At 35.4% G+C, this 13,692-nt stretch overlaps 1 protein-coding gene across 1 annotated transcript in view; it reads left to right on the plus strand.

Moving 5' to 3' along the window:
- The window catches only part of CEP41 (centrosomal protein 41), a 46,601-nt gene that overhangs the window by 26,068 nt on the left and 6,841 nt on the right, over positions 1-13,692 (plus strand). Inside the window, 4 exon segments of the mRNA XM_036864017.1 lie at positions 1,049-1,096; positions 5,306-5,367; positions 7,034-7,103; positions 12,659-12,803. Coding sequence (XP_036719912.1) covers positions 1,049-1,096; positions 5,306-5,367; positions 7,034-7,103; positions 12,659-12,803 — 325 coding nt within the window.

Raw genomic sequence — 13,692 nt, forward strand, 5'->3', positions numbered from 1 at the left:
GTTTTTTGAAAATGTACTTTGGGTTTCAGAGCAAGGATTTTCTTTCTCTGCTTCTGACCTAAACATGAAGAAAAGTTCAGAATAGTGCTTGAAAACATCAGTTCATGCCATTAATTGGAAGCATTTCTTTTACCTGAAGTTGTGACTGAAACTGACTAGCTCCTCTCAAGGCTTAAAAGTTAGGAGCACAATTTTAGAAATGAGAAATTATTTTGAATGTTTTCCTCTTTTGCTATACCTTTCAGGTGCCAGATAGAGCTTGCTGTGCTGAATTGAATCAAATTGAAGCATGCCTAGTAAAAAATAATAGCCCCTGGCTTGAGAACCAGACTTTAGTTCATTCGGAAACCAGAAGGATCCTGGCCCAGTTTTAATGCATGAAAACTCTCCAAACCACCTTGGCTAGAGCCTAGTGTTGTAGAACCAGGCCATAAAACATGAGGGTTGAGGACTCTCCACAGTGGTGGGAATCTGCTGTTATTTCTCAGCAAATCAAATCCACAGTGAATACTGGTGTACAGACTGTGTGGTCTAGTTCAGGCTGCAACATCAGCATGAATAGTGGAAGACCAAGTTCAGGAAAGAGAAGGAAACCACAAAGATTAAGTGAAGAGGAAAGGGTTGCTTGGGTAGGCACAACGGCACATTTTAGACATTCAGAGGTCATTGCTTCTTTCTCTTCCTCTGCATATCTTCCCCACAAAAAGCTTATGGGGGGATAAATGGAAGAGGAAAGGCTTAACTCAGAAAGAAAAAAAATCACATGAAGTGATCATTCGTACTGCCTGGGGGGACCTAATGTTTATTGGGTGTGCACCTCAGCTTAACGCATTTGACCAGAACATTTCCCTGGATTCCTTACCTTTTAATAATGCTGTATAATCCAAAAGACTATTTACTATGTCTGATCCATTTGTCTACTGTCTACTGTAATTCTGTAAAAGCAGAATGGGAAGGCTTAGGGAATACTTGTACTCCATTCTGTTTTCACAGTGTTACTCATTTTCTTCCAGGAAAAGCATAGCTAAAATCCTCCTTCTCTTTTTAGGTAGCAGTATGACTAAATACATTGAGAAGCTAGAAGAGATCAAAAAAAGTGAGTAACACTACTGATGGTTTGGGATAATGGAACCCTGTAGTTGCTCTACAAGTTGGTTATTAACGAGCCTAACCACACTCTACAGCTGACACACACACAGAGCTATGGGAGTCAGGTGAGTGTGGCAGGTGCCTAGAAGGATGTGGGAAACACTGTGTGCCATTCTGGTCAGCTGCTAAGATTGTGGTCTTTGAGTCTGAGTTCTACCTGACTTAGATCCCATAGGAGATATTAATGTTGGAATGTGAAATAACCTCTAGTGAAGAACTGAGAACCCAAATTTCTAGTTTCATTGTACTGCAGTCTTTATGACCTTGATTCAAGGTACTTAATCTTTCCTATTTTATTATTTTCTCTATACCTGAGATAGGAGTAATAATAACTTATAACATTCTTTTGAGTATAAATTCGACAGTATTCATGAAAGACTTAGCGGTGTAAGAAAGAAAGAGCTTATTCTTAAAGTGGTGTTATACATTATAAATTCATTGCAGTTGGCTTTCTTTTAATTAAAAATCATATTTCATGCACATCCTTTTAAAAAACTAATCTTCGGCAAAGATATGCTTCTAGTCATTGAGTGCACTGCCCTCGCACAAAATCATAATTTTTCAATCTGTGTCCAAAACATATGTAAAATGTACACATCAAGGCTAGAATTAGAGAAGTAGGAACATCTATTTTCTAAGATGGGTTTGTCCATAGCTTCAGTAGGAGAACCCAGTGCTAGGGCAGTATTGAGCTAATGGCAGTGAAGAGGTACTCTGATTGATAGCAGTTCAGGACTTGGCTCTGGTAATATACATCTTCTGGGAAGAGAATATTACAAATCCAAAATTCACCAGAACTTTTGTTTTTACACAGCAGGCCTTTTAATTTAAATGATAATGTTCCTGTTCCTTTTGAATTGCTGCAGTATTGAGAAACCCCGGACAATAGATCTGGACTCAGGAGCAGCTTCTTGCTGACTCTGTTATTTGCCACGTTCAACTACAAGGACTGATGCTATAGACATTTGTTTTTTAGTGTGTGATGTCGCAGTATCCTTTTCTTCTTATATATTTTATATTTTAAACATTTTATGCTATATATTTAAAATGTTATATATCTGTAAAATATTCCACTTTAAGTATATATATTTTAAGTGTATATTAAAATTTTAAACTATGGAAAAAAATCTTGTTTACTCACCTAAACTTCATTGTTGTCGTCCTTAATTCATCCACGGCAAGCAAAATTCAACTGGCCTGCTTCTGTCTTGCTTTGTAGCCTCTTTCACTCCTAAAGCATTTGTAGCTGAGTGTAGGCTCACCTGTCCACACCAAAATTTGTCCCATAAAAATTGTCCCATTCCACCCAGATTGCTGAAACCCTGTTTAAAAACAGTTCTTAAAAGCACAATGTGGTTTCTTTAATATCTAAACTTTAAATGGAGCTTATCTCCCAAAAGAATACCTGTGGATTAGAGTCCTTGAAAATGCTTACTTCACCTTCCTTCTTTAGAAGTTGTGGGCTTCCTTTAGTAAGACAGCAGGTTCCTCTCACCTTTACATGCTTTGTGCTGATTCCCTGACTAGAATTACTTCAGATTCTGGTTTGGGATCTATATTTTGGAAGATATTTCCTTCTCTTTTCCCATCTTCTGTTGTAGGTGTTCTTTTGGGTCAGAAGGGAGGAGAATATTGCCTTGTTTCGTGACACCCTAAACCTGTCACTTTTCTCGGATTACCTTAGATGCCATGTCTTTCTGTGAAATCACAAACCTTGTGCTGTTACTTCCTTTGATTTGTCTTCCACTGTAAGCCCAACTTCCCTTTGCTAATAATGTGTTTTAACAGAACCCTGAAAACGCAGAATTCCTTTGTAATCTGAATATTCTTTCAACTCTGCCTGGGGAAAATAGACACACTGTGTCTATTGACCATTCACAAAGCCCATTCTTGGCTTCTAGTGGTTAGATGACACTAGTTGGGCCCAGTGTGAAACATCCTAGATAGTTAGGTCTCTGTCCTTCCAGTAACTCGAGAGAGACACACTTAGATTCCAGACTTACCAGAGAAGCCAAACTTGATAACATATCTGAAACTAGGATTTTTTGTCTCCATCGCAGAGTTTGGGAGAAGCTATAGTAGCAGAAGCTCCATTCTTAAAGCTCTGTTCGCCCTTGCAAGGACAGACTGTCAGAGCTTTCCAAGTTATCCTTTATATAAAATTTAAAACTTACTGTAAAACGTCTAGCTTGATCTTTTATCTCTGAGTAATAATGTCAGAAAGTCCTAATGATGGCTGTCCTTCTAAACCAGAACCAGGTATGTAGAGTTCAGGCTCAAATGTGCATTGGGATTTCTAGTGCTTATGAGAGGATGCTAGAAACTAAGATCGTTAGAAAATAGCAGCGCCTGTTTTCTCGTTTAAGGTGATTTCTATTTAAAGGGGATTTTAATGTGTACCTTTTATACTTAGAATGTGAAGAATTGGAGAAGTATTTCAAACTATGTTTATTATACCAAAAGAATATCAGTGGATAAATGCCACAGTGCAAACTACTTTGAAAGCTGTTGACTGTTTTCATTGGCTGATTTATTGCCATTTTGCTTTACGTAAATGACTTTTGGTGGGCAAGTTGGTGGCAATTGAGAGAAATACTATAGTCGTTCACTTGCACTTTTTAAAGCTTCTGCTCAGCTTATTCGGGTCTGCATCCTGGTGGGTTTTAGAAGCTCCTTTGCATCTTGTATCTAGAAGAAGCTGTTTTAAGAATTTTCTGGAAGAAAGGTCAATTTTTAGCCAAATTGCTATCTTTAGGACATTTTAGAACAGAGAAGCTTTAATTCCCATAAGAAAGAGTCTTGATATATTTACAGAAGGCCTGTTTTTAAGGTAATATCATTTCCCGACTCTGAGTCGCAAGTTATTTGGTAAACCAAGCTAACATTATCCTCCAAAATAACTATTTGGTCTGTGCTGGTTTTTTGGAAAATTCATGGAAATGATTAGTATCACCAGGTAAATAATCTTAAGTACCTTTAATCCTTTCCTTTGTTGCTAGGAGTCTTGGTTTATGAGACAGTGAAGGCCATAGTAATTATCCAGCTAACCTTTAGTAATTCTGAAATAATGAGGCAGTATTTAAGGAGTCAAGGACACCAATATATAAACCTAGAAGAGGAGTGAAGGGAAAGGGTAGGCAGGAGTTCAACGCTGAAAACTCTTCAGAATTGGCAAGTCATCTTCAGAAAAGTTTAGGGAAGCCAACTTTTAATATGCCTCTATGGGACAAATAATAAAGTGAGATTGGCTAAATTTTTTAAAACTGTTTAATATGATATGAAGAATTATTAACACAAACAAATGCAAAAGTACCCCCATTGAGTTATGTCTCAGAATTGTAAAGATAGCACTGAGTAAATATTGATGTTTTCAGTTGATTTTTCTTTTTTTAAATTGTGGTTAAAAAAAACCCACATAAGAAAATTTACCATCGTAACCTTTTTCAGTGTACAGTTCAGTAGTGTTAAGTATATTTACTTTGTTGTACAATAGATCTCCAGAACTTTTTCATATTCAAAACTGAATAGGTTGATTTTTATTGAAGTGGAGTTGAGGGAAAATTGATATAAGAGATTATCAGAACCAATTACAAGTTTGTGCCCAGCATTGTACTCCAGGAAAAAAAAAAGGGGGTTGGCCTGTGTCTCTAGCATAGTTTGTAACCTCAGGAATAGAATTGTACTCTTTTCAGGGCAGAGATAGAATAGTAAATGTCTTACCAGCTCTTGACCTAGGGCAACTCAGCTTCTCTGGGTCTCTGTCCTCATTTGTAAAATGCAGATGTTTATTCCCTGCTTATTCTGAAAAGGATTTAAAGGGCTTACAAAAATGCATGCAATACAATATGGTCAAAGTAGAGACAGCATAGTAAGGAAAATGGTACACAAATAAAGGGGAGGGGTAAAATCATTAGATCCAAAAAGGTGGCTTATAAATTCAGCTTGAGGCTTCTTACTGGCCAAAGCAAAGGAATAAATGAAAAGGTGATATAATACCTGCCATGCTTAATTCTGAGGATATCATGAGGATCAAATGAGATAAAACATGTAAATAACTTGAAAAATATACCATATAACTTGATGACTAGAAAGAATTAATATCTCTAAGAAAGCAAAAGAAGCCTGGAAAAAATATTTGTCCTGTTCTGCTTTTCAGATTATAGATACAAAAAAGATGAGCTTTTTAAGAGACTAAAAGTTACAACTTTTGCCCAGCTGGTAAGTTTAATGATCTTCCAATCGAGTAAAGACTTTCTAATTTGTGCTGCTTATGTGAGTATTTCTAATTCAACTCTAGGTAATGTTTGCAGAGAGTTTTCTTCTGATTCTTTATATTTCACCCATGAGAGGACTAATTGGTATTTAATTTTCTTTTTTCTTTGATAAGAATTTTGTAAAGTAAAATGTACATTCTCCTTTTTAATCATCAAATTTGTAGTTTAGGTTTTATTTTTCTCCTTGCCCATTTATCTAATATTGAGAATCTAGAATTCTGGATTCTTTATTGCTTGGACATTTTTCTCTGTGGAAAGCAGGTGATCTCCCATCTATGACTGGTTCATTTTCCAAGTCTTTCTGCCGTGGTCCATTTTGTTACTTTAGGAAAGTCTCTTTCTTCTTTCATTTGAAAATTATGGACAAAGTGTCTCTCTGACCCCAAACAAGCGTTCCAGTGAGTGTAACTATAGGTGGATGTTGGGTCTTATGAGCTAAAAAGTCGTGAAAAGCGATTTATTATTTTTTAATTGAATTCTACCAAACATTTAAAAAGTTTTTTATTGGAGTATAGTTGATTTACAATGTTGTGTTAGTTTCAGGTGTACAGCACAGTGAATCAGTTTTATTTATATGTGTGTGTATATATATATATATATATATATATATATATATATATATATGTATGTATATGTATATATATATCCATTCTTTTTCAGATTCTTTTCCCATTATAGGTTATTACAGAGTATTGGTTAGAGTTCTCTGTGCTATACAGTAGGTCCTTGTTAGTTATCTATTTTATATATAGTGGCATGTATATGTTACTCCCAATCTCCTAATTTATCACTTCCCCCCAGGCAAAAGTACTTTAAAAACTGTATGTTGGGTATACAACATTGTAATCAATGTATTCATAATTACATTTATTTCTTCATTGCATGAAGAATTTCCGATACAACGCTGTTATTTTAAGTATTGCATTTTCAAGAAATAGCATGTTATGTTGGGACTAGAATATGTATGAATGCAGTTTTAAACTCTTACTTATATTTCGAGTCCAAAATTATCCTTTTGGTCTTTTAAGTTTATTGTGTAATATTTTAAAGAAATCTTTTCTTCTGGAATGATCGTCTGCAGTGTAATTACCACCCCCAAAGTAAGAAGACCTGAGATTTAGTCTCCAGTTGGGGACACTGACAGTTTCTTAAAACAGGAGATCTTTTTTTTTTTTAATTTTTTTCTGCCTTTATTTTTCTATTTTTTATTTTTAAATTTATTTATTTATGGCTGTGTTGGGTCTTCATCTCTGTGCAAGGGCTTTCTCTAGTTGTGGCAAGTGGGGGCCACTCTTCATCGCGGTGCGCGGGCCTTTCACTGTCGTGGCCTCTCTTGTTGTGGAGCACAGGCTCCAGATGCGCAGGCTCAGTAGTTGTGGCGCACGGGCCTAGTTGCTCCGCGGCATGTGGGATCTTCCCAGACCAGGGCTCCAACCTGTGTCTCCTGCATTAGCAGACAGATTCTCAACCACTGCACCACCAGGGAAGCCCCGAAACAGGAGATCTTTGATGTTTGATATTTCCTCATCTTTTGTTAAAAACAGAATTGCCTCTGTTTAAAGACAAACAAACGTACACACTTCTACACTTTTCATTCTTTTTTCTATCAGGTCATCCAAGTTGCTTCCCTATCTGATCAAACACTGGAAGTGACAGCTGAGGAGATTAAAAGGCTAGAAGGTAATGAGAATTGAGGATATGGGGAAAATAACAAATTGACCATTTGTGCTATTGTGTTCACAGGGACTTTGATGTATCTATTTGTAATTAGATTGTTACTCTCTGAGAAATGCTATCTGGTGCTTTGCTAATTCTTATTTCTTTAAAAAAGCCATCTGGTTTTCTGGCTGTAACATTTGTAGTCTTAAATGTTTTAAACGTGTTTAATATACTAATTACTTTTTTTCAACAAATACTTTTAGTGCCTTCTATATAAGTACAGGTCCCAGAATTAGGTGCTATGAGACTACAAAGATGAATAAAACACAGCTCTGCTTACGTGGAGTTTGTAGCCCCGAGTGTGCACTGCACATATGTATGTGTATTGGGTGAGGAAAATGATAACAGAAACACAGAATTACTAATATGACAGAAATTCACAGAGGACTAGAAGGAAACCATCGTTTGATGAATATATATTGCTAGGTACTTCACATGAGTTTTCTTATTTAATCTTCTCAAAAACTCTAGAAGGAAGATACACTGTACAGATGAGAAGCCCACGCCTCAGAGGTTAAACTTCTTGCTCAAAGTGAACAGCCAATAAGGAATGGACATAGGATACAAATCTGCATGTCTCTGGTAGCAGCCAGTGTCTTCTCACTGCCTTTATTGCATCCTTATGGGGTCTTGGAATGTGCCTTTCGAGAGATGCAGGGTGCTGTGAGAGCTCTGTATTTTCCAGCTAGGAAACTGAGGTAGGCTTCTTCCAGGCTTTTGAACTGGGCCTCTGCCCCCTTTAGGGGTAGAATCTCAACAGGTGCAAGTTAAGGGTGAGGCTGTCTCAGGCTGAGGAGCAGCCTGAACAAAGGCACAGAGAAGAAGTCCAAGCGTGTTTGGGGAATCTCATAATCCAGTCTGGCTGTGGTCTGAGGGAGGGGTAGGTGCAGGGGTAGGAGATAAGGCTAGAAAGATAGATAGGCGCCAGATTTACTTTCTTAAATACCAAGTTGAAAAGAAAACCTCTTAGGTGTTCTGTCATGAAAAGAATTCACAGAGTGAAGGTCTTTATTTTATCCTGAAGTCCTCAGCTGTCAATGTGTGGCTGTTTATTGAAGGGGAATGTGTTTTGTTAAGGTTGATGTAGGCCAGGAATTTGACTTCTGATTTCAAGACAAGTTTCTCAGGAAGTCTGAACACTGGGTTTGTACAACTCGACTGTCATTTCCCTGGGCTTGTTTTTGTTAGGGAGGATAAAAAGAATCTGTAAAAGACAGGAATTTATCTATGACAGATGCCTCTAACACAGCAGAGAAATAAGGGCTCTTTGTAATAGAGATAATTGAGTCTCCTCATACGAGTACTCCCAGTTTTAACCTGGTTATATAAGTACCTGGATTTTGTTCTTTAATTCATTGTTGAGATTGCAACACCAGAACATATGGGCACATGCAATTTTCTCTTCTGAGATAAATTTGCAGGCTTTTGTAAAGTAGGACACCATAAGGTGTGAGTAATATTAGTGGTTTTCTAGTGCTCTATACAGAATAATAACTCAGGAATGCCTGTAGAACAGATTGTATCTGTATGCGTATTGGCCAACTTTGAAGGAATAAAAAAACTCCTTTTATAATGTTTATTGTTTTTTCCTGACTTAAAAGTATATTTCTAGAAAATTAGAAAACTGTAAAAAACATATAAAGAAGAAAATTAAAATAACTAATAAACCCTATTAACATTTTGGTCTGTTTTCCCCACCCACATCCCTACTCTTTGTATATAGTTTTGTATTATGCTGTTTTCAATTAACATTTTATCATGCACACTTTCCTATGTCATTAAATAGACTTCAAAAACTTAATTGTAAAGGTTGTGTTGTCATATAATGTCTATCCTTTGTATATGCCACATATTTAATTATTCTCCATTGTTGGCCATTAACGTTTTTCTAATTTTTCATTTTTATAAGATAATGCTGCAGTGTAAACCCATAAATGTTTGTATGGTTCTGATTTATTTCCTGAAGATAAATTGCTGCAGATTGTCAAAGGGTGGAACCATTTTAAGATGCTCGGTGCTGATTCCACATTATCTCCAGAAAGGTTCTACTTGTTTGCATTCCCACCGAGCAAATGAGAAGACCCATTTCTCCCCATCCTAGCCAATGATGAATAATTCTCATTTTTGTAAATGTTTGCCAATTTGATGGATGAAAAATGGTATCTAATAGTTTTATTTTGAATTTCTCTGATAGTGTGATTGAGCTTTGCGTATGTCTGTGTTTGTTGGTCATACATATTTCTTCTTTTGAGGACATTATATGTCCTTTCCCATTTTTTTTTCTAATGGAATGTTCATCTTTTACTTATTGATTTGTAAAATCTTTATATAATTATGATATCTTTATTCATTGGAAACCAATATAGCCTTGAAAAATCTTTACTTGATGATTTGGAATGAGAAAAATCTTTACTTGATGATTTGGAACAATACCCAAGCTGTATTATTAAGTAAAAAATAAATAAATAAATAACAAAATAAACAACAAATCAAAGTGTAGAGCAGTATGAATAGCATCCTCCTAGATATGTAAAAAGGAGAGGAAATAAAATATATACAAAATATGTAGTTGTTTCATTTCTGGAAGGAGACAAATATTTGAAGGTAGTTCCCTTGGGGGTGGAGGCCTGAGGGCCTGCAGGTCTGGAGTGAAAAGAAGGCTTCCTTTCCATATTAGCAATTTTATCTTGTTTGCATTTTTACCTTGTGCACATGATCTTTTTTCTATTAACGAACTAGTTTTAAAACTCCTAATAAAGTGTATTAACCTTTTGTCACTTACATGTCACAAATACTTTCGCTAATTTGTTATTGACCTTTTAATTTTCTTTGTGTTGTTTTTTGACATATATGAGATTTGAGTTTTTACATGATTAAATCTATTAGCCTTTCATATTGTGTTTTCGTTTAGTGCTTTAGATTCATAAAATCTAAAATAAGATATTCACCTATATTTTCATCTATATTTTCATCTATTTCATCTATTCATCTATTCATAAATCCAAAATAGGATATTCACCTATATTTCCTCTATTTTCATCTGCTTGGTTGCTTTGGGTTTTTTCCTACATCAATCCATCTGTTATATATTTTGGTATATGATATGAAGGGGTTATCTAAATTTGATTTTTTTGGATAGTTGACAAATTATCCCAGCACCATTTATTTAATAGTTCTCCCTTTACCCACTGATTTTTGATGTTACCTTTAACATACATTAGATTTTTGTATATATTCTAGGATTTGTTTCTGAGTTCTTTGTTATTTTCCATTGTTCTGGTGCATTGTTTTGATCATTTACCTTTTCAGTATATGTTACTATTTGAAAAAGCAGGTTCTCCAAATTACTTTTCTCTCTCTCTCTCTCTCTATATATATATATACATACATATATCTTTTTTCTTCTCTTCTCATCTTTAAAATTCTTTTAAGCTTTTTTTTAAGCCCATTGGGATTTGTATTAAGGCTAAAAATTTGGAAATTTGGAAGAGATTAACATCATTTCACTTTTAGTCACCAAGTCAGGAATATGCAAGGTATGTCACTCTCTCTTCATTCAGGTCTTCTTTAATGTCCCTAAGTAAAATTTTTATAAGACCTATAAAGGACTTATAAGTTTTTATACGGCCTTTACATTTCTTAATAGGTTTCTTTTCTAGGAGAGTATATTTTGTATCTGCAGTTGTTACTGTAAATGCGAGGTTCTTCATGTTATTTTCTAATTAGTATATAGGAAAATTATTTTGATTGTCCATATTTTCTTTAATCTAACTTATTTATTTTATAAGTAGGTTATTTTTATAATTAACCTTAAAACCTAGATTATTTTTATAATCTAACATATTTATTTCCCTTATTCTCATAGGATTCTCTTAAAGTCTCTAGGTGTATTATATTGTACGCAAATTAAAACTTAATATGCTCTTTAACAACTAGGCCTCCTATTTCTATGTCTTCTCTCATTATATTGGTTAGAATAGCAAATTCTCAAACCTTTTGGTGTCAGTCTCCCTCCACACTTAATTTCTGAGGACCTCAAAGAGTTTTGGTTTTTGTGAATTATATCTATTAATATTTAGGGTATTAAAATTTTAAACCAAGAATTTTAAAAATACTTGCTATTTACCTTAAGAAACAATACTAAACCCATTACAAATATAAATAACATATTTTTATGCAAAATATCTATGTTACCAAAACAAAAATATATGTGGAGAATGACATTGTTTTACACTTTTTCATAAGTCTTGTTAATGTCTGATTTAATAGAAGACAGATGATTCTCATACCTTCTGCATTCAGTCTGTTGCAGTTTGCTCTTTGGGCTAAAGTACATGAAGAAAATCTGGCCTCACACAGATCTGTAATTGAAAACTGGAAGAATATTTTAATAGCCCTTTCAGATAATTGTGGATATTTTTCTTTGACACTACATCAGAACTTGATAGCTGGTACCTTCTTAAAGTTTAGTTGTAGTGTGGAATCTGAAACCATATCAATGAACTTTTCATACCCTGTTGCATTAAACCCATTGGTCTCTTTTGCACTCTGAATGTATCTTTTACTCATACATGATTTTATAACATCATTCATTGGTCATTTGGAAAATACTGGTTCACTGAGTTATGAAGATCTTCCAAATGTTGACAAATTTCATTACACAATATCAAAAAAGTCACATTTATTAACCACAACACGTGTCTTATCAGAAAAATCATTAAGATGTTAAAGAAGTCAAGCTCTTGATGGCAAATAGTTTCCAAAATTCTGATTTTTGTTCAAAATTTAATCACTGCAACAAATACCATTGGTTGTTTTCCTTGAAATGAGAAATTCACTTAGATCATTTCTGAGAAAATAGCTGCCAAATGCACAAGTCTAAATAACCATAGTTTTCCTGTCAGTTTTTCTTCCAAGTAAAAGTGGTGTTCAAGGCAAAAGCAGCACAAATCACACACATACTTTTCCTTGAGACAACAATGGGACGTTGGTATGTAGCAAACTTGCTGTATGTGGATTCCCCCATTTCATCACACAGAATATTTAAAAAGTGTGTACTTAAGGGTGAGATTTAATAAAATTATTATTACTGCTTCATCAGGGACTTTTAAAAATGTGACTGCCATATTTATTAACTGTGAATGTGTGCGTGTTGATGAAAAATACAATGACTACTAATAAAGCTCTGTACCTCTGCCCTGATTCTTGCTAAGGGGCCAGGAGTTTTATCCACCACTTCTTTTGCACCATCAGTGCAAATATCAACATGGTAAAAAAGACAAATAACATCTTAGTATTATGAAAATAGTTTTCGCCTTTCAGATCCCCTGAAAGGGTCTCGGGGTCTCCTGGGGTCCACAGACTACAGTTTGAGAGCCTATATGTTAGAACTCTTAGAACAATTTAATAATGGTAATATGAGTTCCTTTTCTTGACCTAATTTCAGTGGAACTGCCTAACAAGTAAATACAGATTCTGAGGTTAAATTTATTTATTTATTCACTTGCAAATTTTAGACAACGATTCTGCAACCTCAGGCCCTGATGCTGAAATCACTGCCAAGACCAACGGGAAAGGGAGCCCTGGGGAGCAGTCGCCAAGCCCCGTCCAGTTCATAAACAGTGAGGGAGCCGGGGACTCCAGCCGCTCGACTCTTCAGAGGTGCTCTCATCAGATCCATGTTGTCACTGCATTTTACCTTCATTAATCTAGATACCAATGCCAGCGATTTCATGACCTTAGAAACAGGTTGGCGTAGTGAAGTCCCACATTTTCATCTCAGCCATTCTATTTTCTCTCTATATCAATGCCACCTCCTGAATCTTGTCACAGCATTCTTAGTTAATGTAAGAATTTATTGATAGGAGAGCATTAATTTTCACTCCTCAACCCCATTCTTCTCAGCCTTCCTATATGCAAGTTTGCTATTAGGACTTAGCTTTACAACCACTATCTTTTGACTCAGGGAGTATGATTTCCACCCCCCCCCTCCTTTTCTGTCTGCTGCAGCTTATAATTACCCTGTCTAGAATCAGAAGAAAAATAGAGTGCCACACATAGTGCTCTGATATTAAATAGGCGCAAAGGAGAGTGAAAGCAGCCTTGGTGTCAACTCTCAAATGCATATGGCAGTTTCATGATGCAGCACTTCCTCACAGATATTCACTGTTGATTATAAGACGGTGCTGGTTTTCTGCACATATCCATCCCTTCTACTGGTAAAACAGTTCTACTAGAGAAGCTAGTTCTACTAGAGAAAGAATTGCTATTGTCGATTGCACTATTATTATTTTTATAACTACTTCTGTGCAAGGACTCTAAAATTGCATTCAAAACAAGATAGACCAACAAGGCTTCCACTGAGCACGTAATTTCACATGAAATAGAGTTTCTTCTCCTTTGGTTCAACAAAATATGCACTATAGGGCATATAGTTGTAGTGATCATTGGATTTAAAGGCAGAATTTGACTTGCTGTGATGGGAGAGGAACTATTGCTAGACTAATCTGTGGTTTGGCATGTGTGTCTTCATATTTGCCTGGAAGAGTGA

The sequence above is a fragment of the Balaenoptera musculus genome, chromosome 9 (genome assembly GCF_009873245.2).
Source record: "Balaenoptera musculus isolate JJ_BM4_2016_0621 chromosome 9, mBalMus1.pri.v3, whole genome shotgun sequence".
Taxonomy (NCBI): domain Eukaryota; kingdom Metazoa; phylum Chordata; class Mammalia; order Artiodactyla; family Balaenopteridae; genus Balaenoptera; species Balaenoptera musculus.